Genomic DNA, 27,697 nt, shown 5'->3' on the forward strand with positions numbered 1-27,697 from the left:
GGTGCCAGTGACTGGTGATATATTTATATATTGCACGCAGGATTTCCAGAGAGCGGCTATTCCTGCAGGTACTATCGATAGAGACGCGAGGTGCATCGATGGCGGGATTATGATACATGTTCGATTATGAACAACCTGGCACCAAATGGAAGCATGATGGATGAAAGAAGGATGGCCTAGAATAGATGCAAAACACACATTAGGATGACGACATGAGGAACAACGAAAGTATGTATCGGGATTTAGATCGCCGATTTTGTTATTCCATTTTTTATTTATCCCGATTGAGCGAATTGCGAACCTACCAAGGCGAAGTTGGAAGGCACCAAGTGCACTTGCAAAATATCAGTGAAACACCAATCATGAAATTTTAGAACTCTGACAGACATACTTTGATCAAAATAGCGTCACCCATGCAAATTATGCGTCAGATGTGAAATAAGGCCCTTGCAATGATCTGTTTCCATCCTGCCAAGCAGCATGACTGTAAGAGTAAAGCCCAGAATGCGATTATGAAGGGCCATGCTGGAAAAAATACGAAAATTGGTTTTTGCAAAACTTGTGACAGATTCTGAGCTTCTCTTGTTTCAAAATAACAAATCAAACAAAATTAGCAATTGTCGATTTTCTGATTTCGAAGTCTCTTGTTCACATTTGGCTGTATTGGGAAATGGATGACTGTCACTGCGCAGTGTGCACACTTGTACAACTTCAATCATTGTTGGGCATGGATGAACCTGAAGTCCTAGAGCAAATTCCACTACCTCTTGAGACCATACAGCAAGGTTATAATGAGCTTGGTCACCACACTCACATTGTTCTTCTTCAAACTCAACTTGGTGATAGTGCAAGGCTCAATGCTGCCAAGGGGGAGTGTTTGCGGTTTATTAGCATAGTAGAACAGGTGCCATCACTCTTTGCTGCTGCGATGGCTGATACTGAGATGCCAACAAATTCAAAGCATGCTGATGTTCTGTCAGAGAATGAGTTTCTTACCATTCAGACAAGCATACATGACATCAGCAAACCAGTAGGTACCTGTACAAACTTGTACAGACTCACAGAACCTACAGCTAAGTAGGCCTTGTACAGGCCTGTGACAAGGCATACAGGCTGTACAAGATACCTTGTACAGCTTGTGGGTTTCGAAGGACAAATGCCAAAAGAAATGTGACTGCACTTTGTTACATGTCACATCACATAATCAATTTTGCACATTATATTTTGCAATTGGCAGGTATTGAACCTGCACCTGAAGCAATTATAAGTGCAGCATTGTTACCACTTAGCCACCAGGCCATATATATGCTATAGCAATAATAGCAATATATACCAAAGCAATATCACATGACAAAATACGAAAATTTCACCAAGTCAAGTCCATTCAATTACCCCACAACACTACCACTCTATTTACTACTACATGAGTTCCACTATAGTATCTTAATATAGTTGTAATTGAATAGTAATAACTGATGTATGTCCTATTTTACTCAGAGTCATTATATTTGTACAATAAAGATTACCTCAACTATATTGTCAGTTATTACAGGTTGAACAACATATAATAGGCTAAGGATAATAGAGACTAGAATAAGGTCAGAACACTAGTAATTTCAGTGAGTCTCTGCACAGCTTGTACAGCTTGTACAAATTGTACAAGCTGTACAAGCTATACAAGCTTAGTCAGATTATAGTGAGCAAGAGAGTCAAATACTTGCTAACATTTACATATTTATGTTAGTTTGTATTATCTGTAGACATCAGTAGCATTGATAGTGTGATATTTATTATATAGGTCTGTGAAGTTTGTGAGACCTGTGGTGTCTTGTGACACCTTGTGGCACCTTGTACAGAGTTGTACAGTCTGTGACACTTGTGATGAAACTTGTGGTTTGCTGATGGAGATGCATCAGCAAAACCCTGATAGGTTGTGCGGCACTGCACAGTGCCGTACAGTGACACAGACATCACAGGAAAGTCACCCTCTGTCTAGCCGAGTCACAGCGCTATATATTACACTTTGGATGTGTCATGCTGTGCCTTCGATCATGTACGGCACAGCCCGGTTATCACCACACAGTGCCTGTAGCGCTGTACAACACTGTATAGGCTGTTTGTGATGTACAGTGTTTTACAGTAACATATAGTGTTCTGTAGTAGCACTACATAGTAACCCCTAGTTATGATACGTTCCTGTAATGATCATTTGCTTCAGTCTTGGCGAACTTGAGAGTCAATTGACAAATGTATTCAAGGGTTCTGTAAAACATGTGTGATGCCAATGATACTACTACTACCACTACAGTACTACTAATTGAGGTCGACGTCCCAGTCTGAAGTGTTGCAGCCTCCTTCATCACCAAACACGGCACCACATGTATTCCTTGAAGTTTCTCAATGGTTAGTATACCGGTATGATTAAAACAAATACTTACAAGCCCTCCGCAGCCCAGGATTGTAACATCTGATGGAGCTTTGGACCGTGATATGAGTCCTTGTTGACACGCTCGTACAACGTCGAGATTGACTCATAGCTGGCTTCCGAATCCGGAATAGCTGTCTGCTTGCTAACGGCGCCAGTTACCTGGCCATGCTTGGAGTAGATTTCAAGAATATTTTAAACCTTGATAGAGTGGTTAGCTTAAACAACGAGGGGCATAGGCATGCTCACGATGGTTGCGACGAGGATGAGAGCTTTGGGTGGAATGGTCTTCTGAAATGTGGGGAATTGCCTCAATGATTTGGACCTGCTATCGTAAAATGCCTTGTGACAGACAATTCGGAGTGCATTGTGGGCAAAATTTGATGCACAACCCTGTTGAGTTGTTAAGAGTTGGACATCAAGGGCAATTAGAACCTACCTCATCATCACAATCACTGTGCAAAAACTTCGTCCTCTTCAATAGATCACTTGCTTTCGTTTTGACGTTTGCAATGGTGTTTCCCTGTACAAGTGCAAGTCCATATCTGATTGGGACGACAGCAAGTGCAACTTGTTTGATCCAACTTCGGAAGGTCACTGCATTGTTATAAACCTGTGTCTGCACAAGTGATAAGTTAGTATATGAGCCACAATAGTAGTGTGAGTAGGGGCACTCACCACGATAGCCATCTCTCTTTTGTATTTCGGGTAGTAACCTTAATAAAAGTATCAGGGAGGGTAGCAGACAACAGAGCAGTAAAACATGTCACCTTTCTCAACTTGGCGTTTTTGGTCTTGCCAGTATACAATCGCTTCCGTAATTGCTTCACAACATACACCAGAAATGGCGTCCTCTTTTGTAGGGAATGGGACTGAAATAGCGAGATAAAGCCTGAAATTGGCCTTGGCATAGTTGAGAAAATTTCCCCAGAGGTGTGGAAAGAAACTGAGGGTAGTTGGGTTGGCAGCGTCTCCCTTCTTCTTGGCATTGCGGCGCTTCCTCCCAGTATTAATATCATCATCTTCTGAGTCTTCATGCCGATCGTTAGTATCATTCGATGAGGAATTACCTGTGTGAGCGCGCTTAGACTTTGGGTGTTGGTTTCAAATGCTATTTAAGTAGGCAGGGGACGGAGAACGCAGGCAACGGTGAAGGTACAACAATTCAGATGGTGAGTCTGAACAATGTTGGGTCTTGCAGAACCTAGCTGCTATTCGACCCTAAAGGGTTTCTGGACCAGGCTCAAGGCTCAGAGGAGAAGAAATGTCATAAAAACTGCTCAAGACTCAGACAGACTCATACTGGTAACTGGTGAAAAGATAACTTGATTATGTAAGCTACAAAGTGCCAACATAAGGTAAGGTAAAGACAGTCTCTACAAGCCTAGCCAGAAATGAATCCCTACAACGGTTCGTCATATGGTGAAGTTGAAGGAGATCATAATCAGTATCAGGCTGAGAACGTAAACAACTTAAATACCAAAAATATAAGCGGGTGAGTACTTACTATGGTCAGAGCATTTGAACGAGCTGATTTGGTTGTGCCTTGCTGGCAGCGATCTTTATCCACATTCCTGTTCCAGTTGGCCTTCTCCCCTGCTTGTCCTGGGTGGTGCTAGACACGGTTCTGCTGGTTGTGGTCCATGCATGCTGATGCTGTGTCGTTGAAGTCCTCGTCATCAGGCACTGGCGTGGCAGAGTGTCTGGCCTGACGATGGCCAGAATTGGCCTGGTGATTGTGATCCGAGGCATGCGTGATATATTCATCCCTGTAGTTGGCATAATCCATATAGTTATTGTCATTGCTTTCAATGCCAATGTCTTGCTCGACATCAATATCTTCTTCCTCGATGCCGATGTCTTGTTTATCGAGGCCCATACTGCCGTCTTCATCGTCCCAGTCGCCCATTCTGTCTTCATCACCTATTCTGTCTTCATCAATCTCCCTGTCCACCCCATCACTAGCATCATCTGAGTCAGCAAACAAGTGACTTGCAGATGAAGCAATATCAGGAAGGGCAGGGGGTGCCACAATGAACGACTTTGGACGTTGGTTGCTGACCTGCGGAGAATGAGAAATAGTATGGCCACTGAGTGGGACATGAGCTATGTCAGACTGATGGTTGCTGTGAGAGACGCCACGATCAGCACCATGAGTAGCACCATCACAACGAGGAGCATCATTACAACGAGGAGCACCGTCACAACAAGGAGCACCATCACGATGAGGAGCACCAGCACTATGAGCAACATCACCACGAACAGCACCACGGCTGACACCACGAGCAACACCACGAGTACGAGCATTGATGCCGGCCTGGACAACAGGTGTCATTGAGTCAGGCTCAGGAAGGGTTTGATGGGACTGCAGGAGTGGCTTGGAACTGACGTATCCCAAGGGAATTGGTTGATCCTGCAATCTGAACCTTCCATTGTTTACGACGTGCAGGGCAGGTAGACCTGTAATGGCTGGGTTTGATGTCTCCTGCAGAACACCGTCGGATGTTAGTGCTACTCAGGTGACACACATCCCAGAAATGAGGAACAAGCAGACACCTACTACTATGGTGTTCTCCCGAGGCGCTTTTGCTCTCCCCTTCTTCTTTGTGGGAGCCATTGCATTTTCAGGCTCGTCCGGAGGGACAACAACATTTCGAGCCTTCATGTTGGGCACTCTGGCCGGAGTCTCAATAGTGTTTCCTACCTTCCTCAACTGAGAAAGCACTCCTCCAGTGCCAGCCCGCTGTGTATGACATGGTGGAGCTTGAACATCCTCATCCGAATCGTGGATTTGGCACTTTCTGCGAGTCTGTTTGCCCATGGTATACTAGTACTAGTAGTAGTACTACTACTAGCACAAGACTAGCAGTACTAGGCAGGAAAAAACAAAAGACAAACCTCAGGCTTCAAGTTCCGAGTCCGAAAATATTACATAGCAGTAGTAAATGTATGTAATAAGAGGTGCACTGGCTGCCATGAAGTGAACCAGTAGTAGTATGCCAGTGTATTACTATTGCATCCGAAATTAATTAGTACTGTGCTATACTAGTACTAAATCATGATTTGACTGCACCTGAGTATGTTGTTACCTGCAACTCCATCCCTACTGCTAGATGATTGCCTACTGTCCTAACTGTCTCAAAGAATTTGCGAATCCGTGGGCTGTTACACGACACCTGAACCAACCTCGTACTTCCTGTCTACGATGGGCCAACCAGCTTGAGAGTGCATCACAAATTTTGCTCGACCCTACTAGTCAGGAAGACGAACACACAACTGAATCATCACCCAATCAAACTCCAAGCTCTTCTCTTGATTTTCCAATGGACTTGGAATCTGAGGCGCTGCTTGGGCACTGGCAGGATACTGACATACCTGTGGATGACCCGGATTGCCTCTACTCTGATGAGGGAGTTACAGTGAACTTGGAGAGTGATGTTCTAGGGTTTAGTGCAGAATCTTTGGGCAGTCAGGCTTCGGGGCCCTGGCCTTTGTTGAATATTTCAGAAGCACTGCAAAGGTATATGGGCGTGGCCAAACCTTTCAGGATCAGTTCAATGTGGATGCATATGCAGCCCATTGCAAGGAAAACATTTACTATCCATTCGCCTCCCTTCAGGACTGGGAGCTTGGCAGCTTTCTCTTGCACTCTTCATTAAGTATGGCAGCCACCGATGAATTCCTGGGGCTCAAACTGGTATGTCTTGATTTGGTGATTGTGTTGTCACTGGAAGTTCTCATCTCTCTGAAGGTCAAAGGATTGCCGTTCTCCTTTTGCACAGCGAAAGATCTTCGGGGTCGTGCAGAACTTCTGCCTCCTGTTCCTAAGTGGCAGTACCGTGTCATTTCGACAACTCACCCAACAAAACAGCCAGTACATTTTTACTGGCGCGATCCGTTAGATTGTATCAAAGCACTTTTTAATCACCCACTTTTTGCAAAAGAACTTGATCTTACACCTACACATGTATACGACACAGTGGAACGTACAATGCAGATATACAGTGAATGGATGACGGGGGGACACCGCATGGTCAATGCAGGTATGTACCTTGGAATCTACTGAAATAACTTTGCTAACTCTCACTCGATCATAGTCGCAACTTCCGGATGGTGCGACACTCTTAGGTGTCATACTTTCTTCCAATAAAACCAATATCACAAACATGACTGGTGGACGCCTTGCTTACCTGCTCCTCATCAGTCTTGCCAATGTCAAGATGGCGACTTGAAACAAGGCATCCTCAAATGCCTTTCTTCTTACAGCACTACTTCCAATCACCGAATTTCTGCATCCAGTGAAGCGGATGCAGAGTGTCCTTGAAGCCCGCTTAGTCCACCAATGTCTGGATATCATTCTCGAGCCGCTGAAGCAAGCTGCGCGCATTGGGCGGATGATGTCAGACCCGCTTGGGAATCTTAGATATTGCTTTACACCCCTGGCTTCATACATTGTTGATATGCCTGAGGCATGCATGCTTGCATGTGTTTGAGGCAAGACCTCACCAGTAACCCTTGCTATGTACAAAGAATTCGGAGATGACTTCTGTCACCCACCACGCACAGCTAAATCGACTCGACCAGCTTGCAAGCATCAAATGTGATCCCCTCAACATCGGAGGCTACTTTGATGAATGCTCTCTCTTCTGCCTAAACGGTGTGTCCTCGCCATTCTGGCGTAACTGGCCACTAGCAGATCCATCTTCATTTCTGACACCCGAGGCCCTGCATCACTGGCATCGTGAGTTCTATGACCATGATGTTTGGTGGTGTCTTAGAGCTGTTGGTGCACAAGAATTGGATTTTCGCTTCTCTGTACTACAGCAACTCACAACATTCCGACACTTCAAGGATGGTATTTCAAATCTCAAGCAAGTCACAGGAAGAGCACAGCACAACATGCAGCATTATATGGTTGCTCTTATTACTGATGCAGCTCCTCTCTGCCATTTCATGACCTCAGGGTCTGGTTCAAAGTACGTATACAGCATGCAGCATACCATGGCCAATCGACTCCTGGTCCTGCCCTCACGGTGAATGCATTTCCTCCAAGTGCTACTTGGAAGTATGGTCGCTATGACGCTGCAATATTTGCTGTTGATGACACTAAGCTTCAACAGTGGCCCACTAGTGGGCTTAAAGGTGTGTTTCAAGTATCTGCTTGTGTGCCATGTCTGATGTCTGAGCAACTTGCAGGCCACACGGTTGTTGAAGTGCACCTTATTATGCAACCGCTTCCTCCGCAACAAAAGTCCACCATTTGGGCTGCATGCTTCCTGGCTTATGTTCAATGCCTGGATGTTGTACCTCAGCGACATGGAAGCTCATTGGAACACACGACACACATGCACATTTTAAAATGTGCAATGCAATCAGCAAGGGTTCCCTTTGGTGACATACTCCCACTGGATCAACTGCATTCTTTTGCTCACATCGTCCCCCGCTTTGGTCCTGCTGCTGATTCCCGTCTGACAGCAGAGAATAGTACTCACTCTGCACAGGTGTTTTTCTTGAACAAGTATATTGACAAGGAATTTTACTATGCAATCTCGAACTCGTAGTACTACTAGTAGTTTTTAGAGCAGCCTCAGGTACTAGAATACTACCACTGAATAATATTGGTAGATATCGTGTACTACTAGTATTTTTCACTACATATATGTTGCTGTACAACACTGGACATCATGAACAGCCTATGCAGTACCAGGACGCGCTAGGCAGCGCTCCACAGCACTGTAGAGCACTACTTCTCATGATGCACGTGGTTTTTCTAGCTGACTAAACTGACATTGGTGGGGCTCACAACTGACTGGGCTGTGGCACATTGACAGCCCAGTTGTTGTCATACTGTCTCAATGCCTCTCACTACCATTATGACTCTTCCAGTCATATACTCTAAGCTCACTATGAGCTCTGGATCCAAGGGTTGGCTCCCAAAATCACCTTCCAATCCTACTAGTAGTACCTTAATCTCCTCTCCAAGTCCATCAGCGGGGTGTGCACTACTTCAGGTTGAACAACTTCAGAAACCAGCAGAATCTACTAGGACTATCACACTCCCAATAGACAGGCAACTTCCAGACAAACAAGTACTTGCAGACCTCAAAGCACCAATGCAAGCAAGACTTGACATCACAGATGATGATCAAGCCAGCTTAAGCTTAGGTTAATATTTCTCAGATTGCTTATCTCAATCTTCTTCCTGACCATCCATCATCTTCATCATCTTACAGAGCATTGTGCAATTATTCTTGAAGCTCTTCAAAATCTGCAATCAAACACTATCATAGGTTGTCTTATCATTGTCGTTGTCGATATCTGACTTGGGAACTTTTCAAGGTCATCGCCAGCATCACACCTGCAGAGTACATGGCAGTATTAGCATTTACATCTGAAGAGAGAGATTTTGAAGTTCGGGCAAAGTGCGCGCTGTCATTGACTATCCCTTACTACTTATGGTACTCATGACATGTTTACAGATTCACCTATTTTGAGGACACACAGGAACTTCAGATCATGCCTCCCCTCCCTGTCCATGAACAACCGGCTGCCCACCTTTCCAAGGCCATCAACAAATTCATGGATGCTCTTCCATATGACAAACTCTCAGTCGATGTGACCATACACCTCAACCACCGCATCCAAAACAAGGACACCACAAATATCCCAGATTTACACATCGTTGTCATGACACAACCGCCAGAGGACGACAGTTTGGATGACATGGAGATTTCGAAGCCTGTCTCTAAATGGGTTGGCAAATGTGGACTTTCGTCAGACTATGACTTCATGGTGTGGAAGTTGAGAATCATGTGCGACAGCCATCGTGACATTGATCTTGCCTTGATCATGTCCTTCAAAGAGCGGGTTAGATGGCAACAGCCCAAGGAGATGAGTATTGCCGCTCAAACCCTTCAGTATGAGTCCCATATTAGAATATGAAGAATTCATCCCTGCACGCATCAAGAAGAACCTCAAGTTTGGTCCAGTCACCCTCCACTCACATGTATGGATCGACATTAGCGAGGTTCGATACAGTGTATTCAGATGTAGCATGGATGGCCATTTTGATTTTAATAGCAGGAATCCAGACACGTTTGGAGGGGGGGTACGTTTACACAATTACTATCCGAGTCTTCTATATTCCAATCCCAGCTTGCTCCCTGCAGACTCTTTACCTGACAGTAGAGATGTCTGACGTCGAATGCATGCTGAGGGATGGCGCCAATGCGTTGAAGGAGTACATCATTTCATTGATGGAAGGGATGAGTTTAGAGGAGTCTGCAATCTACCTTGTGTGTGATTCCAATCCCTCTTTCGAGCCCATTTTGGGGGCTGGTGTCAATCAAATATCTTCCGCCATATATCTCACAGCTTACTGCCATTACTTGGATTGGTGCAATCACAAATACAGCAAACACAAGATCTCACAGACTGCCCAATCCTTGCGCACTGGTGATCAGAATATCGCCGCCTCCATCTCGTCTGATCCTACTACATTGGCCTCCTCATCTGATCCTACATTTGCCTCGTCTGATCTTACAGTCCCGTTCAAGTTCACCCTCTAGGCTCTCACTTGATGTGCAATCCGAGCCCTTGGCAAAGAAGGCCAAGACCAAGCCTGTTGAGGAGCCCTAGGTGAAGTCAAAGTCAAGACAGATAAAGACAAAGACTCACAGAAATGGAAAGGGGAAGTCGGGGCTCTAGGCTGGAGCTGTATAGTGAGTCACTTGCGCGTTTGAAGTCCATTTTGTCCAATGCTCTCATAGCACATTATAGCTTAGATGATTGCCCGGGCACTCGTTGCAGTACTAGTACTACTAGTACTACTTGTAGCCTACTCTACTCAGCCTGTCACCATCATTCTTGCTTACATACTGTCATGTTGCTCTTAATGTACCCGCCAATGTCTGTGTACTTGTAGCTTCTTCGCATCAGACTACAGTAGCATTACTAGTAGTGCTAGTGCACATTGTATTTGAATCATTGTCACATCACAACTTAGTAGAGCTGTCACTGGTCAGTCACGAGTGCTCAGTGTGACGACAACTTCTCAGTCAATGTCTTCCAACATCCAGCCTATGACATCTGCATCTGTTAAGAGCAGTGAAACTCTTTCAAGTCCCCGAAGACACTCACACGAGGCTCAGACCCTTGTAAGTGCACATCGTTGTGAAGAAGTAATGGTGACTGGCCAGCAAGAAAGCTAGAGCACCAATAAATCCAACTGAGTGCGGGTGTGCTGTCTCGACCCAAGAGGATTGCTATGAAGCACTTCCTTCAAGTAATATGCGAAGGGAGCAAATGCGGAACGGAATAGAACTAAGTTGACCTTGGAAAAGCGAGTCCGCTGGTAAGAGCGAAAGTGAGACCGCGGGTCCGGTGAGTGCGCGATGAGAAATGAACGAAAGCGAGAGGATCCTAGGTAAAGAGCAGCGGGTTTCTAGGTAAAGCGCGGTTCTGCAAGTAGCGGCTAGGTATAAACGAGGTTTGAGGCCGAGGTATAACTAGGTATGAAAAGTGCTAAGTCGGAAACCGAGAGCGGTTTGGATCCGCGCAGAGCCTAGGTAAGGAACCTTAGAGGCGCGTTCTCGGAGCGGTCAAGAACACACGGGTTCGAAGTGAGAAGTGAACAAAGCTTGTCAATTGATCAAATAATACTAGGAACGTCTAAGTGACTCCGCAAAACAAAGGTAACGTCCGAGGGAAGAGAAGTACCATACTGTATGTAGCACACGAGACTTTATCCTACTGCATGAGCATCCAGAACCCGTAGGCGAGAACTGTAGCGATGAAACGAGGCAGATAAGTAATATGTAAAGAGAGCGCGTGCGGAACGGAATACGCGGTTACATGTAATAACCCTTGATAGCATTTAGTCAACCCGAGAGAAAATGAACACGCACCAATGGAGATAGGCGGACACGGAAAGGACATGGACAGAGGACAGATCTGAGTGCGGGTGTATGCCAGTTGGCTATCGGCCAAAGGAACTAGAGTAGGACTGGAATGACATGGATCCAACGAGTTTCTATAGGCCTTGATATGAGTATCAAAAGACACTTGTTCCCGCCCAACGCGGGTCTGAGCGTCACATCGTGCTCAGGCTGGAGATAGTATTTCGCTGAGCATTCTGCCTTCTGGGTTGTCCAGCATACCCGGACCTGTGAACACTACTACTACTATCTCCTCTGACACCATCTCTCGCAAAAAACCCTACCTAGCACACAAGGGGCTTCAAACTTCAAGAACACTCAAGTTGGAACTCCCAGGGCTATGGGCACGCTCCGAAACTGCCAATCCCCTGCATTATTGCATCATTTCACCAGCATGCCACCAAGCATTGCACATTATAGGTTCAGCGTGAAAAGTATCCCATTGCCCAAATTACCAGCAATGACACAGCCAGACCGCGAAGACCAGGACCATGAAGACGAGGATGAGTACTGTGAAGACACCCTGAGTGTAAGTTCATAGGTAATGACATGCAGTATCTGAATGACGATGTCCCTTAGGAACTTACAGACCCCAGCGACACCGACTGCACGACTAATGAACTCAAAGCACAGCTAGTCTTGAATGCAACCCGAGCACAATGAGATGTTTGCCTTGCAGAGAAGACATTAGCAGATTGCATTCTAAAGGAGAACACTGCACTTGGGAAACTCTACAAATTTAAGGCTACAGTGGCTGAGAGGATGCTGGAGGATGCTAATATTGACATTGGCTTTGTATGCCATTCTGTCCACAAAGGTGGCATCACTTTATATGAGGACTCTAAGCCTTGAAAATGCCGTCGTCAATCTATAGTAGTCAAGTTGACACTAGTACACTCAGGCCAGAAGGAGACTCAACTTGGGTACCAGGTACCAGTAATTAGTTGTTTTTATCTAACCACTTCCACTTACACATTTTTTACTGGCAGGATCTGCGAGCGTGACTCCATCCATGACATTCAAATCTGAGGCTGCAGGATTGGACTTGGAGTGTGTGTATTAGTTGTTGTACATCATGATCGCAACAATTCATGCATCATAGTAGTACTACTAGTACTCACTACTACTACTTATACCCTTTGGATATAGTAACGTGGAATTGTACTCTAGTAGTAGTACTATTGCAGTTTGTTTTATATACTACTAGTACACTTGAAAATTTCAAGTGCGGTTTCAGTCTGAATCCTGTTCCAGTTTCAAAAATTCCAATACTCAGGGTTTAATTTTATCAAGTTTGAAACCACTTCCTAGTACCAGAGTAGCAGACCGGCTCACTGTAGTATGCTATGTAGTACTGCCTCGATCATGTAACACTACTGTCTGTAATACACTACAAGATGCTGTAAGTTGCTATAAATATATCACCACACATCACTACGGGTGCCTGCGCTGCTGTAAGATGCTGTAAGATACTGTTAGTGGCTTGGGCAGCTGTGATAAATTTAGGGTTTTGCTGATGTGGTTAATGCCCTCGATGATGCCGTTCATCTGTCAGTAGACCCTCCAGACCAAGACCCACCTCAACTCTCCCACACAGCTCATACTGGTCGACAAGGACGACCACAGATAGATATTGAACCTGAGCTCCTCGAAATCTCATTGAGCATGTGTGGTTCAACCCATCTGGCATCTGTCTTTGGATGTGCACCTCGAACAATCCAGCATAGAGCGTTGGAGTATGGTCTGGCTGAACCAGGTCCGCCTGTCTATGTTGACTATACTGACGAGGAAGGAAACACAACACACTTTTTCACTACAGCAAACAGAGATCACTCGGGGCTCAGTGATGATGAGCTTGATGCCATTACGAGACAAATACTTGAGACTTTCCCAGCTTTTGGACATCATATGATCAACGATCACATGAAGCATCTTGGACATCATGTCCCCCATCGGCGCATCCAGGAGTCATATGCGCAAGTTCATGGGCCATCCGTACATGGTGCATTTGGACTGTGTCATATCCAGCGAAGGGTATACAGTGTTCCTGGGCCTAATTCCTTGTGTCACCACGATGGCCACCATAGTAAGTCAATACCTTATTATCTTAACAGCTCATCGTGTGTATTAATGGTGTACTATTAGGCCTTATCCGCTACCATGTAGTATTCCATGCATTCATTGATGGATACTCATGCCTTGTCACAGGCATTCAGGCTAGCAATAATAACCGAGCAGACACTGTCCTTGAGCTTTTCCTTGACCTGATTGAAGTCCATGGACTTCCTAGTCGTGTTCGAGGTGATCATGGCACGGAAAATTTGCGAGTTGCTGAGTACATGGAGACACAGAGAGGTTTAGGTCGAGGGTCCCACATTTGGGGAAGGTTTGTCTTCATAGTTTCGTTTCAAATTGTATTGATTTATCATGTATTCTTCGATAGAAGTGTTCATAACGTTCGGATTGAACGCCTCTGGTGTGACCTTAGCAGCGGGTTTGGTGGCAAGTGGAAATATTTTTTCCAGGACCTCGAGCAACATGATAGGCTTGACCCAGACATCAAATCACACATCTGGTTATTACACTATTTGTTTCTTGATGCGATCAACGAAGATGCCATGGAATGGGCTGAATCTTGGAATAATCATGTTATCACACTATGCGATGCTTGCGACGCCAGTCCTTGAGACTTGTTTTTCTTTGGGATGCTGGAGAAAGGGATTTGGGGGTTTGATGGCAACCTGGAACCTCAGGATGAAGAGCTCAAAGACCCAACCTCTTACGGCATCAACTGGGATGCCATTGATGATCCACATGTGTTAGCTCACCATTCCCTTCATAATCGACCAGATGAACTTGGCGACAATCCCTTTGTGTCCCAACACCCGCAGCACTTCTCAGATGTGACTGTTCCCGAAGTCGATTCCCCACTTTCAGCCAAGCAGTTAAACCACCTCTCAGAGTATTTACATTCCTCTCAATCCTCTCAATCATGTAGCATGGACTCTCGAAGACTACTTTGGAACAGTGCACTTCAGTTCTGTGGGGATATGTTTGGTGGTTGACCATGGTATCATGTCGCTCTTGTGTGCCTTCACCGGAAATGCGAATTACTATTTTGTTCCTTGCCCAATGTAATCAGGAACTGGCAGATGAACAGCTTTCTCTTGAACTGTGTTGTGTCGATGTGCATCGCATGAGGTTGTTATTGACTTGCTGATACAATTCATTGATTATGTTTAGGATATGCAATACAGATAGTGGCAGAGCCGTGCCTACTCTCATTGTTGTCGGCAAAGTTTCCAGAGGCTCTTCTGAACTTGTTGGCAACAGTCGTGAACATCATCGACAGTGGAGGCGTGCTGCCCGCACTGATCCTCAGTATCTCCAGAATGAAAACATGCTTCATTGCATGCGTTATCAACAGCGTGCTGCTCTGCGACGTCAGCTGACGAGTGAGTGCATCATTGTTCGGCACCTCAGTCACACGTTGATGCAGTTCACAACCAGCCAATTTGTCCCCTCTATCTTCTTTATCCCCTTCACCTTTGTCAGAATGAGAATGTACTCCTCGTGTGACTCTTCAACAAGTGCCTGTGCCATGGTGGGTTCTGCTTCGACAATACCCTCCTCCTCTGATTGTGCCGCCTACATGGAACTGCCGTTGTCCACATTGCCACGTGCTGCTATTGTCGACTGAATCCGACTCATTCTGCTGTGGAAATGGCACATGGGCTCTACTTTCGAGTCACAAGTCCTTGTGCTTGAACATCCATCACTCATCTGCTGTCCTGCTCACGAGGTTAGCTTCCACCTTCCAATGCTATCCACCTGCGACATGGCTGATTGAGGGCAAGAGGGCACAAGCGTATCCTCAGCACTGCCTCGTCGACGCTTGGACACCCGCTATCATCATGCCCACCCTCTCATCTCCCATCATCCTGTGCAGCACTGCTTTCAATTTCGCCTCCCATAGCTTCATGGGGCCACATCAGCTCCACCACCAGCACCACCCACCGCTTTATCCTCCAACAGACTTGGATGAATTCTGGCGCTGGTGATCTTACCAAAGAGCTGAAGGAGATCGACGACCAGGAGATTTGGCGTGCAGGAAATGTTGTGCGGTCGCTGCACCCTGATTACAAGGCTGAGGCCCAACTCATGGGAGAGGTGAGTCATCTGTTCAAACTACTGTGTTCGACCAGGTTTGGCCTTATTTTCACTTTTGTGCTGTGTACACTGTGCTGTGCCTCTCTCTTCTGCACACAGCTGCACCCTCCCGGTACTCATCTACATACACTCGTGTGGAGGTGCTCTCTGCCGGTGCATGTAACAGTACCTCTCTTTTTGTTCCTACAGCCTCCGACAACCTCCCCACACCCATTTCTACTTCCCGCACCAAGTGGCATCATACCATACACTGCCGTCACAACCTTCACCCCATTGCTAACCTCCTACCACATTGCGGTATGGATTTCCACAGGGTGGGGGTACGGGTGCAGCCTGTGGTACCTCATGCTGTTCCCTCACAGAAGGTTTCAACAGCCTCTCTCCACTTTCACACCAGGCTGTCACCTCCTCCAACTTCCCACAGAACAAGAGGAAATGCCGTGAAACCAGGCCACATCAAAATAGTAGGATTTTATGTACTCATTGGTCGCCTGTCCTCACTCTTCTGCTCTTGGCCCCACATCACCAAATAGATTGAACTCTTGCGATGCCAAACACATCCTTATGTTGTCAAAGTGGCTGCAATGCAAGACAGGGCCCAATCTGTGTCTCACATTTTCCTATTAGCATGCTTTGTTCACTTATGCCCGTGTCCCTCTACTCCTAGTCCTTTGGCAATTCAATTCACTAATATCAGGCCTGTCATCTGAGAGCAATGCAATTCGCGTGAACACACCTGTGCGTGCTCTACATGGAGTCCAAATTGCTTAAGCACTCAACAATCTCCTATTTGCAGTGCATTGTTTGCTTATCTCCATGTCTCTAGTCCTCTTTTTGCAATTGTACTCCACCTTGAATGCTTGCTGAAGTTCTAATAGTTGATTCTGCTTCCCTGAACAACTTGAACAAGAATGTGAAAACCTGGAGTTGCACGAACACATCCAAACACTTGAGAAGGTGCCAATCGCAAGTATATCTACTTCCCCAGAGACTTCCAGCTTGACCATGAGTCATCTGAGCATAGACGGAACACCTGTGATCACACTTGCCAGACATCGGGAGCACTGACATATGGAGGTCATAGATGATGACACAGGCCGCCAGTGACCAGTTGACCCTTGTCAGGCGACATCTGGAGAGGATGCCATGTTGAGGCTCAATAAGAATCTTGAATGATCTTCCCTTTCCATGTTTGGTGCATATGGGTGATTTGATGGAAGAATAGAAGCAAGATCACACATGGTTGCATGATGTGTCCATGTGCTCGGCGAGTTGCCAAATGCTTCCTATGCCTGCGCTTGCCTGGCGCTAATGACTCTTACCCTGTCTATGCTTGGTCTATCCAGCATCTACATCGCACCATGGGTCTCTCATGAAATCACCAAATGGTGTAACATGTTGATAGTTGACTCGAGCCTGGGCAAATTCAATAGTAGGTTGTATGATACTACTAGTATGTCTATGTCTTCTATCAAAGCTCACTGTCATGTCATATTAAATCACGTTCTGTGATATTCTGTGAAGGAGACAAGAGTTTGGCCCTGCTCATAAACTCATTTTTTCTCTCATCATCGTCCCTGTCTAAACTTGATATGATGACCTCCCAACTTGCAGCACAGCAAGGACATTGCCAGAAATATTTCTGTGTAGACTTCATGAAGGACATGGTTTCCCCTGGTTCTATGAATATTTGCTTCTGTGACCATTCTTACAAAGACCATGAAGACACTATGGCTCCTCAGGCCCCCACTCAACCTGTTCTCCCTGACAAGGGAGGATGTCCAACAACTGGCTGCATGAGGTTTTCGGTAGGTCATTTGCACCATGACGGTCACATTGTGTATTGACCTTGTGTGCTGAAATTTATCTGTAGTCTCAATCACCGCCAATTAATCCTCAAGAGCACTGTGTTACTCAGACAGCTAGTGGAAACACCTGTGGTCAAGCCTGGATTGCCCATCACCGTGCCGTACACTTGCAGCCCCCATCCTCAACTCAACACACTAGTATCATGGTCTCTCCAAGTCCGCAAACATTACATGCCATTATGCCATGGCAACGCACTACCCCGCTGACCAAACCCAACCAGACTGCCAATGAAAGGCGCCGTAACCATTATGAAGCACAGCGTCCAAGAGCTGGCACTACTGGCAGCATTTTTGGTGCCACTGGTGTCCGAAAGGCTGCTAGCCATAGCACACATCCCAGGCAAAGCTATGGATCTGCTTCTACTCTACCATCAGGTACATCTGCTGCATTCAATGTCATAATATTGCCGTTTAGCATAAGTGTTTTACATTGTCAACAACTTGATACTGACTCGAATCTATATACTACCAGATTTTGACTCGTGATGACTATGATCCACTTATCGGCAAATGCACTATTTTCCCATCAAAGTTGGCATCATTAATAACCCAACTGTCGTGCTTTGGACTCTCTTCAATGGTCCCAGTTATGACTTCAAATGCCGATGAGCCAGTTTGGCATCAAATTACCACCCAGATCTCCTTGCATTTGCAATCACGACAGCTTGTACTTGAAACCCCCCCGATCGATCTCATCTTTGGGAATGCAAGTAATGATATCTCACAGACTGGGCTGCAGTTCCTTGTGCCCAGTAACAACAAGGCAGATGGTTCACGTCTAATGAAGCCAGCTGACGTTCCTGGGCAGCTTTTGACAATTAATTATTTACACTCTGTCGCGTCCAAAATCGAGAACCCCATTGATGCCAACCCATTACTCTTCCTGTGTAGGTTCCTGCTCACAACAATATTGGACTGTACTTACTATTTGTATCATTGTCTTTAGGTCCAATGATTGGAAATGTCAGTGGCAATTTACCTTTGCAGTTGGCACTCCCACAAGGTCGCCACTACTGTCTTGCAAGAAGGGCAATGGACTGCTTTAGTACTTCTGATTTGAGAGAATTATCTGAGGAGCCTGGTTGTAGTACAGTTTGTCCACAGGTAAGTTTTAAACGACCATCTTTATTCTCACCATCAATGACACTAACGACCTGCATTATTTCCTCAGACGTCCTCCATCATATCAGCCGGGCTTTTTACTACACCGCCAACTATGTCAACTCAGATGGTGGTAGATGTGCCTTCACTTGCATCACTTCTTCAGCCCTCCTCCTTTGCATCAGATGGACGTCGTACCAGCTCACCCAGAATGTCAACCGATATGGCAGTAGATGTGCCTTTGATACTTGCATCCGATTCACTGGCAGTAGCTGCACCTTCAGCGCCGACCAGCTCCCAAATTTCCCTACAGATTGGACAGCTTGATGCACTACAAGAGATTGAAGAATGGCAATGGACCACCAGGGATCTCTGGCAGCCGATTCTCCCAGATGGGCGTTCCCTCTCTGCCGGTAGTGGTAGCCAGCGGTCACCATCAAGTACTGTTCAGATATCTGTTAGAGGTCCTGACACCGAAACCACTGCCAAAGGTCTCATTACCTGGACTCGGGCACAGATGACCGGAAAGGTACCTCGCCTCCCACAAGATGTCACCATAAGCAACTCGGACTATTGAAATATTTTTTTTCCTGATGTATTGTTCAATGTGTGAGCTTGGAGTAATTGTGTTACATGTCGTGCAGTGTACTGATGATATGCCATTAGGGATCCTGGTGTCGGTCCTGGTGTTATGTGTGCTGTTTTTGAACATGCTCTCACTGACATGTGTGAGGATGCCAAGCTGTGCAGACGACGGGATGGTCACGCTGGTTACTTCAATCTCAACACCACCAGTGTAGTCTGCACTCCTCACCATCAAGCAGATAATGAGGCATTCGGCTTTCTTGCTGCTGCTCATCTCTTCCTTACTGGACATGGGCCGCACCCCCTCTCCCCTGCCATCATCATATTTTGTATTGCAGGTTATGATGGGCTTTTTGATCTTGAACTTATAGGTCAGGTGCTTCCTGATTCTATGGGGCTACTGAAAAAATGGGCATTGACTGTTCCTGCCACCACCGAAATTTTTATTGGATCAGACATTACAACACTCGGCATTGATCACCTTGATGCAAGTGTAAGTCTTTTGGCCTCGCAGTGACTAAGGTTCACAATGACTTATCACACCCATCCAGCCATCTGAGATCCTGGAAGCTGTATCAAATGACAGGTGGCGCTCACTTACAGAAGCATTCTACTCTGCTATATTATTTGGAGACATGGGCGCTGCAACATCCTCAGCAATGACCAACTTTAAACAAGGATTTAATATCCGTGTCTCTGACACACAAAGCCTGTGTGATGTAAGTTTTAGGGTGCCATCACCTGTTCACCACCAGACTAACATTGGCCTATAAACAGACACTCTGTGATTGTTATAAGACCATTCTCCCTGGTTGCTATGGGAGAATGATTCGAGGTCCTACGTGTGTTATAAGCAAGATTGCCTTTAGGAGCGCATCATCCAATATCGATCGGAGATATTCCAGCACCTCAACTCCCGAGGACTCTCTTGCGATCTCACGACAGTTGCAGGCCATACAACCCACCAATGTTCATACATAAGCTTTCCAGATATCTCCACAGCGTCGGTCACCCTGACCATCCAAACTTATATAAGTTTATGGCTGAATCTGAGCGAAACAAGGACAAGGACGACCCAACTCTTCGTTCATGTCTCTTTATGAGATTTTGCACAGGGTCGCAATTGATGCCTCATAGAAAATACTGGGAGATAAAGGTGCACCTGAAAACCCACTTTTCATTCTCTGTGCTCATTTCCGTAATACAGCTTTCATTCGTCTCAGACCTCCTGGACACAAAAGCTCACTTTATTCTGCAGAATGCATCTTCTGATTGGAAGGTTTGTGATATTCCCTCCGGTGTCTACTTACTGCTAACTAAGATCTCAACAGCCTGAGCCCTTACCACTGTTTGCACATACGTGCACAGGTGACATTGAGGTTGCCTTGAATTCCACCCTCATCAAGTATATCACTGAAGCGCTACCACCTAATGATGATGGAAGGCTGGTCACATGGTTTGATGTTTGGATCCATTCAAATTTGATGTGATCCTGTGGCGGAGAAGATTTTACTGCTCTCTAGTGATTGTGCAAGCCCCCTTGACATGCTTTTTTTCTCAGTGTTTGACACTCAAGCTCATTCCCTTTACTATGTTGTACTAATCGCTCGCGTCATTTCCATCCTGCAAAGACTGATACAAAATCTCTCCCGTGTTCTTTATACTGACTTCTGTATGAACTACTCTTCAATTCAAGCTCTAATCGTACCTTCACATTGTCTTATTGTACCTTTGCACCATCATATTGTACTGTCATACCAGTCTCAAATAACACTGCACTTTTGTTACCCTCCAGAAATGATCTCTCAAGTTTACGAGCACAGCTGTTGGAATACCAGTTGTTAGAACCACGAGTGCCAATGAAGGTTCCATTCGACTGAATGATAGCGTCGAGGAGCACCGGATGCTTGGTAACAGCCACAACTTTTAGCGTCAGAATGAAAATATGACATCTAATTGGCTCACCATTTTCCATAGATCACCTCTGTCTGCTCCACTGCATAATCTACCCACATCCACCCCAACACCCTAGCATCTGACCATCACTCCGGGCCCTTTCGTCACTCATCATGATACACGTGTAGCCTCAATCCCTTTTCGTGTGCGAAGCTCTTCTTGCACCTTAGACACCCTGCGTGCAATGACAGACAATGGGGCAAAGCACTGATCCACTGGGAACTCCTTGCATTGCTGGCTGAAGTCACCGTAGTGCATGTGGATTAATATACACTAAAGTTAGATCTGTAGAGCAACCTATACCCAAAACTTTCACTCACAGGAGGAGTTGGCCTGTATGATGGGTGCTTATGTAGTAAAGGAAATCGAAGGATAATACGTGATCGTCTGGAGGAAGGGAAACCTAGTGCTGAGGAGAAGGACGATTCATTAGGATAATTCCAGGCTTTTCGAGCGAGTTTCTACAAACCCGAGTGATGCGAGAGACAAAAAGGATGCATGATTGTGGTGTATGCTAGGATATGTCAGCTCGACCCAAGCTGGGGTTCATGTCCATGAGACATCTGTGATGGCCACATGTTTAATCACCGAAGAGGGATGTTTGAAGTTATCTCACCAAATTTGAGCAGGTTCAGGGAGGGAATTCGTTGTGGTTCAGGAATCTCGATGTGCTGTTGAACGGTTTCCCAGACAGGCCAACAACCAAGATCATTGAGAAAGCATCTCCGAGCATGTGTGGCCTACTGAGTCGCTAGGTAGTAGGCCTACAAAAGGCTTGACAACTCAGGATGTCAAATCAGAAGACGGGGGGAGTATACAATAATAATTACTTACTTTGTGGTACCAGTCAGAGTCTAGACTTTGTAAGCCAAGTTGAGTTAGAACCTCGGACAAGGAAGGCATGCAGGTTTATATGTGTATGCTTGGTGAATGGGGCCAGTATAAAGGGGCCAGCACTAGACGTGGAGGAAGTGATTGAGAATTGAGAAGGCTCATAAGAGGCGGGAGACATGATTAGGCCAGTGCAAGCTCCACCTATTTACACTGTTCACCACCCAGCACACCAAAGGCAGTTACTAAGTGAGGAGGGCAGAGCTACAAGCACCATCCGATAACCATAACAGTAGATGTAAGAAATGAACGTTGAACATCAGTGACACGTAACTGGGGTGACAGAAATGATATTGGTCAGCAAGGCAATAAAGTCAGTCAAGATTTAATCGTTTTTGGTTTGCTTTTGCAGCTTGGTCATTTGTATTTCGGTCAATTTTTCAGTCGAGTCTTCAGCAACTTAATTCACTTTGAACGTCAAATAACAGCCGGTGATGGATTGAACATCAGGTACACTACTAGGAACAGCAATCAGGTACAGCGCAGAAGTAGGTTAGGGAGTGTCAGGAATCATGAGGTCCGGTAATGAATGTTTGGCCAACTCAGGTGGCGGGTCAATGGGACCTTCCAGCGAAAGAAAGGGTGCCCATAGGACACAAAAATGGTCTGCAAGCCTGCAACGGATGTTAGCCTGTCGGGCAGCATAAGCTCGCAAACCTTCGATGTCAGTGGCACAAACCCCAATGCATGCCTTTCCCTGTTCTTCCCACCATGCTTGCTGCCAGGTAAAAAATTCCAGCACCCTGCGCATCTCTTCCCTGAGTAATTCCACCTCTTCCAACCATTGCAGTGCCCTCGCATGGCTTTTGCACCACTCAATTCGCACACCTTATAGTATGTTAGTTTGCAAAATATAGACCATGACGAGTGCTTACCATCGTCATCACCATCATCACCATGATCAACACCATCCATTATCCAAATCCACAATACATGATGTCTCCCTTCACCAGTAGCATATGGGTCCATGAGGGGCTTGACGTGATCGTCTGCCAGTTCCTCCAACCTGCCCTGCCAACTGTTCTTCTTCATGATTGTAGCTAGGCTCTTGAGCACCATCCACGCTGACTGGTATCTTTTTGCGCAGGCCGTGCGCCTTCGGTGGATGCAGGCAAGGGCATTCTGAGCATGAGTATTTGCACCTTGACCACGCACCCATTCCCTTTTGAATGTCAGTAAGGAGCAGTGAATCCGTAGACACTGCCGAAGTTCTTCTAGCGCATCATGGGCCTGCACATAGCGCAATTGCCATTCATCATCTCATAGGTGTGGATTGCATGGCTTGGTTCCCAGCTGTGAAGGTAACCACAGGTGTATACATTGAGCATTCTCATGGCCTTCACATGCGGCTGCCTAATTAATAAGGCCTTGAATGGCCGGGAGGTAAAGGACCTGTGTACGTTGCCACATATTGATCCTACAACGAAGTGAGTTCCGCATCTGCATGAGACTGCCTTTCTGCGTGTCGGTAGCATGTTGACCCATCGACTCAGTGATATTGGCCAGACGATGCCTTCCAAAGTATGTCAGCTTATTTATGACCGTCAGAGGGCAATTACTTACTGTTCCTCTTCCAGGTCTATGCCAGAAGCAATGAGCATGCTAGGCGAAATTTCTGGGTGCAAAGAGGAGTCTATACCTTGCTGAAGCTCCTCAGCCTCCAGCTCCGCAAGCTTTAGCCTTACTCCTGCTTGCATTATAGCTAGACAAAATCATAATCATTAGTCCAAGGTAACTGTATAATAACAGAAAATACTCACCCATGGCTTTGGCCTTGAGTGGATTAGAGATCGACGTGTCATTTGGATTATCCTCCCAAGCTTGCATTTCTGCTAACCATGCAGAGTGATGCTCGAGAGTGATGACAGCGTCAAATTCCTCAAATGCGAGTGCATGCGCAGCCTTCTCAGCGAGAGCATCCTTCATCTTGTACAGGAGAGACGCGCCCAACCCGACAGTCTTTTTCCAATTCCAATCTCTGAAGTGGTCGTCCAGCGTGTCACAACAACAACCAGGACCCATTGCTTTCGTACTTGATGCCACGGGGTTGATATTCGACCAGCCCCTCTCCGGGGCTTCACCATCCGTCCGGCCAACAAAACGCGTGAAGTTAAATGAGAAGATCATCTGACATTTTGCAACATGTGCGGGGAGGTGGAATTTTGGTACAAAGAAGTGTATGACCTTGCTGAGATAGTCTAAGCCATGGGATTGAGGGAATGACTTCATGTGGGCCCAGAGGTTTTTGTGCCATTGGCATGCAATGTCGTATGACACATTAAGCATTTCAAGCTGCATACCACGCAAAGTTGAGAAAAATAAGTAATCCATGTTGATGTACCTGTCAAGTGCATGATAAGACATGGAATGTACGAGCAAAGCGAGAGTGTGACTTACTTCTCACCTTTCTGCAGATCCCAGACTCCATTTGGCCATTTAAAATTATGATGAGCACAGTCTACTGTCCCCACGCCTGTAGCCGTAAGCCCTTGTAACTGTTTTGTATCTGCCATATTGACAGTGTTGTGACTTGAACACATGCTTTTCTGTAAGACATTGTGAGTAGACATCAATTTATTAATCAGTATGTCACATACCTCCTGCACATCAGTAAGATGTTCAGCCAGGAAGGCCTTGTAGTCCTTCTTGTCGACAAAGTACACCCAGCCTTTCGAAAGGCTTGGGTCTGCTTGATCACTTGATATGTTCCGTCTCTTCAACCGAAAGTTCGCGTCGATTGCTAAAAATACTGCATACAACCACCTAAAGACATCAGGCTTACATTGTGATCAATTTCCGTAGTACTATGCACCATTTTGCTTTTGTAGCAGTTTGCCAGCCATCAGGTAGATTGTTCCCTGGCTGTGGACACACTGGACATAGAACTACACATTCGCCCTGCAATGTACCATCTATGCCACTGGGATCGTGACCACGTCCGAAACGTTTCAGCATTGTGAGATGCCGCCACTCACGAACCATCTGCATGAATCTGTCATAACGATCCTAAAGTAGACTATAAGAAAATGAAGGAGCATGTGTAGATATAGGCGTACTGGCATGTGTTTCACCATTCCTGTATTATCTGTCAGTCGAACAAGGGAATGATAGAACTCATAAGCCGATGCCTTCGACTCGAAAGATAGAATTTGATAGTAGTGCAAAAGTCGAAATGTTGATGCTGTCCTAGGGTCAGTCGATGTTGAAGGGAACCATCCATGGCGAAGTAGTTGTTTGATGTATCTCTCGGATGTTTCACAACCGCAGAAGTCGAGGCCTATTTCGTGTATTCTGTTTGTATCTATCAGCACGAAGTTGTCATTAAATGCCCACTGTGGGAGGATGCATGGTTGACCGATGGAATGCCCAAGTTGCACTTGGAGGCCTAATGTCTTCAAAGAAGATACCTCAAAGAATACGCTGTTCCATTTCTGCAAATAAATAAATAAATTTTGATCTTTCTCAATCAATATCACATACCTGTATGCGATGGGTGGGAGACCGGGCATGATTTGCCAGTGAGCATTTACCACAGTACAGTTGCATATCATCACAATCCTAACATCGGAATCTTGCAGAATCAGTGCAACAGCCTGGACATGTGTCCCTAGCATTTTCACCATGTCCATCCAACCGGATAATCTCTGAGAGATAGGCATCATGTTCCTTTATCCAAACAAGGAGGGGATTGTCCTGACAAGGACAGCGAGTAAGCTAAAGAAACAGCAATAGTAACGACCACTCACACCAGCTGTGCGCTTGTGTTTCTGACTTTGAGCCATTGTTCCATCTTTGCCAGCATCCATGGACATTGAAGGTTCATCAAACATCACAAAATCAAACTCGGTGCTTCTGTCCTCAGGCCCTGCAAATTGGAAAGACTGGAGTGTGGACGAAGGTGACGTGCAACAAATCAAATGGCCAGCAGACACCTGCATATTCCCATCTCGACGTCCTGAAAATATGAAGGCGGTATGGACAGTATCTTGCAACTGTGAGGTAGACGGTGGTACATAGTGATTCAGCTTGGGTCGTTTTTGATTATTGACTTGTCGAGAACTCCTAGTAGGTAGCATCTCTCAGGCAATGGGCTTGCGCATGAGAAGGTGTAATACAATGTGATACGTTTGTGTGACAGATGCTTGCAACTCATTGAACTCAGACTCATCGAACTGCAATGACTCATTGAACTCACGAACTGCAATGCAAGAACTGGTTATTTGAAGGTTTTTGGATCACCCAATATGGATGGCTCTCCTAGTACAAAAAGCCAGAGGTCAGTTCAAACTTCCAACATCAATTCTCCTCCCACTTACACCCAATGATGATCTCCACGAGCACGATAGATGCTGTGCCTGCAGCACCCATTGCTGATGGTGATGATGGTAATGGCACTGGTAAGCAATGATGTCCCCAAGCACACTCAGCTTCTTACTAGCAGGATAGATGTTGTGTCTGCGGCGCACATTGCTGACGGTAATGGTGGTAATGGCACTGGTAAGCAACAATGTCCCCAAGCGCGCCCTGCTTCTTAATGGTGTTCTACAGATAGTCTCATTGCGCTCTTGGCCCAAATGAACATCACTGGGCATTGTTACAGTCTACCATAACATCCACAGATGCCCCCGCTCTGCTAGACTCCCAATGTGGCAACATGCCGCTAGAACTTAGAACGACAGCGGTCTAGACCGCTGTGACACCGCCCCTGGCCTAGAAGGCCTTGTACCTGATTCCCAGAGGCTGTATGCCTCATGGACACCTAGACCAGTGCACGTTGCCTCATGCCGCCTCATGTAGATCCGGAGCACCAGCAGGTGCCTCATGCTTGATTGGAGGTTAAGCCTCATGTACCTTATCTGATCCTCATGGTTGACCTCATGTACTCTTATCTCTGACTCACCATGACTCGCATAGATCCTCAGATACAGACTGAGCTTGAACCCTTATGTACAGTGTATATAAGTAGACAGATTATTGTATTAGTTCTTTACTTTAATCTACTAGGTTGTATCTCAGAACTAGGTTCACCTTGAACCAGCTTGTCTAAACAACTTGCTCCTTTGAACCTCCGATTGCACTTCTAAGTCGCTCCCCATGCCTTAGCCGTATTCTCACTAGACCTTCATCTCGATGAGGCACCTACCTTACCGAGATAGATGGAGAGACCTGTCAACCTTCGATCGACTTGTAAGACACCCTCGACATCCCACCAGACACATTCACGCTTGTGTCAAGAAGACCTATCCTAGTCGTAACAGGCATCAAGCGTCTGACATGACCTCCAAGATCCACGATGTGGTCCAGAATGTGTTGGTTGCCGCTGTTTCTGCTATCAGCGCTGTTTCAACCACTTCGGCATCAGCTTCACCCATTCCAGCATCAACTCCTGTTCCAGCTATCACTGTGTCACCTGTGTTAGTGCCTGCTCCACTGGCTGTAGTGCCTCAGGTCAATGTGACCTACCATGTGCCAGTGGCTGACGCTATGGGACCCTTCTACTGGGTGACTCATGGCCGCTGCATTGGCATATTCTCTACTTGGTAAGTGATTCACATTATTTCAGAACCACAGCAGCTGATTAGGGATTCGCCAACAGGCAACAGACCTCCTCCCATGTGACCGGCATGAGCAGGGCCTCTTTTTCGAAGGTCCGCTCAGTAGCCGAAGGCATTCAGTTGATGGAAGAGGCGATTGACCGTGGTGAAACGGAGGTGTTGATGTAATGTATACCTGAAGCTTTTACATAGTAGCGAAGCGTGAATCTC

The 27,697-nt window shown here is 46.0% G+C and overlaps 7 protein-coding genes across 7 annotated transcripts; 5 read left to right on the forward strand and 2 right to left on the reverse strand.

The window, feature by feature from the left end:
* Positions 1-2,313: 2,313 nt before the first annotated feature.
* F5147DRAFT_654648 (uncharacterized protein) lies at positions 2,314-5,246 on the reverse strand (the record flags this gene model as incomplete). Its single annotated transcript, XM_041433895.1, has 10 exons — positions 2,314-2,386; positions 2,439-2,587; positions 2,675-2,818; positions 2,865-3,044; positions 3,104-3,141; positions 3,196-3,456; positions 3,496-3,514; positions 3,933-4,040; positions 4,113-4,910; positions 4,986-5,246. 10 exons carry the CDS (start codon positions 5,244-5,246, stop codon positions 2,314-2,316), a joined length of 2,031 nt encoding a protein of 676 aa, XP_041290638.1.
* A 251-nt stretch (positions 5,247-5,497) lies between these two features.
* Positions 5,498-6,657, forward strand: F5147DRAFT_808719 (uncharacterized protein; the record flags this gene model as incomplete). Its single annotated transcript, XM_041443403.1, has 4 exons — positions 5,498-5,870; positions 5,933-6,122; positions 6,177-6,458; positions 6,523-6,657. Exons 1-4 carry the CDS (start codon positions 5,539-5,541, stop codon positions 6,655-6,657), a joined length of 939 nt encoding a protein of 312 aa, XP_041290639.1. The 5' UTR covers positions 5,498-5,538.
* Positions 6,658-6,964: 307 nt separating this feature from the next.
* On the forward strand, positions 6,965-9,993 carry F5147DRAFT_775869 (uncharacterized protein; the record flags this gene model as incomplete). Its single annotated transcript, XM_041441787.1, has 7 exons — positions 6,965-7,401; positions 7,479-7,567; positions 7,622-7,926; positions 8,765-8,847; positions 8,905-9,320; positions 9,361-9,533; positions 9,595-9,993. The coding sequence occupies 7 exons, from the start codon at positions 6,965-6,967 to the stop codon at positions 9,991-9,993; spliced, it is 1,902 nt and encodes a 633-aa protein (XP_041290640.1).
* Positions 9,994-13,700: 3,707 nt separating this feature from the next.
* F5147DRAFT_746672 (uncharacterized protein) lies at positions 13,701-14,426 on the forward strand (the record flags this gene model as incomplete). Its single annotated transcript, XM_041439872.1, has 3 exons — positions 13,701-13,747; positions 13,805-14,040; positions 14,080-14,426. 3 exons carry the CDS (start codon positions 13,701-13,703, stop codon positions 14,424-14,426), a joined length of 630 nt encoding a protein of 209 aa, XP_041290641.1.
* Positions 14,427-19,133: 4,707 nt separating this feature from the next.
* On the forward strand, positions 19,134-20,575 carry F5147DRAFT_775871 (uncharacterized protein; the record flags this gene model as incomplete). Its single annotated transcript, XM_041441788.1, has 7 exons — positions 19,134-19,138; positions 19,167-19,578; positions 19,637-19,804; positions 19,863-20,054; positions 20,122-20,241; positions 20,293-20,364; positions 20,417-20,575. 7 exons carry the CDS (start codon positions 19,134-19,136, stop codon positions 20,573-20,575), a joined length of 1,128 nt encoding a protein of 375 aa, XP_041290642.1.
* A 1,850-nt stretch (positions 20,576-22,425) lies between these two features.
* On the reverse strand, positions 22,426-25,478 carry F5147DRAFT_746673 (uncharacterized protein; the record flags this gene model as incomplete). The annotated part of the gene is made up of 10 exons (XM_041439873.1): positions 22,426-22,760; positions 22,808-23,162; positions 23,325-23,445; positions 23,496-23,634; positions 23,693-24,273; positions 24,330-24,478; positions 24,530-24,695; positions 24,745-24,938; positions 25,004-25,363; positions 25,413-25,478. The coding sequence occupies 10 exons, from the start codon at positions 25,476-25,478 to the stop codon at positions 22,426-22,428; spliced, it is 2,466 nt and encodes an 821-aa protein (XP_041290643.1).
* Positions 25,479-27,206: 1,728 nt separating this feature from the next.
* Positions 27,207-27,655, forward strand: F5147DRAFT_775874 (uncharacterized protein; the record flags this gene model as incomplete). The annotated part of the gene is made up of 2 exons (XM_041441789.1): positions 27,207-27,472; positions 27,529-27,655. 2 exons carry the CDS (start codon positions 27,207-27,209, stop codon positions 27,653-27,655), a joined length of 393 nt encoding a protein of 130 aa, XP_041290644.1.
* Between the last annotated feature and the right edge of the window lie 42 nt (positions 27,656-27,697).

This window comes from Suillus discolor (assembly GCF_016758755.1).
Source record: "Suillus discolor strain FC423 chromosome Unknown F5147scaffold_43, whole genome shotgun sequence".
NCBI classification, from domain to species: domain Eukaryota; kingdom Fungi; phylum Basidiomycota; class Agaricomycetes; order Boletales; family Suillaceae; genus Suillus; species Suillus discolor.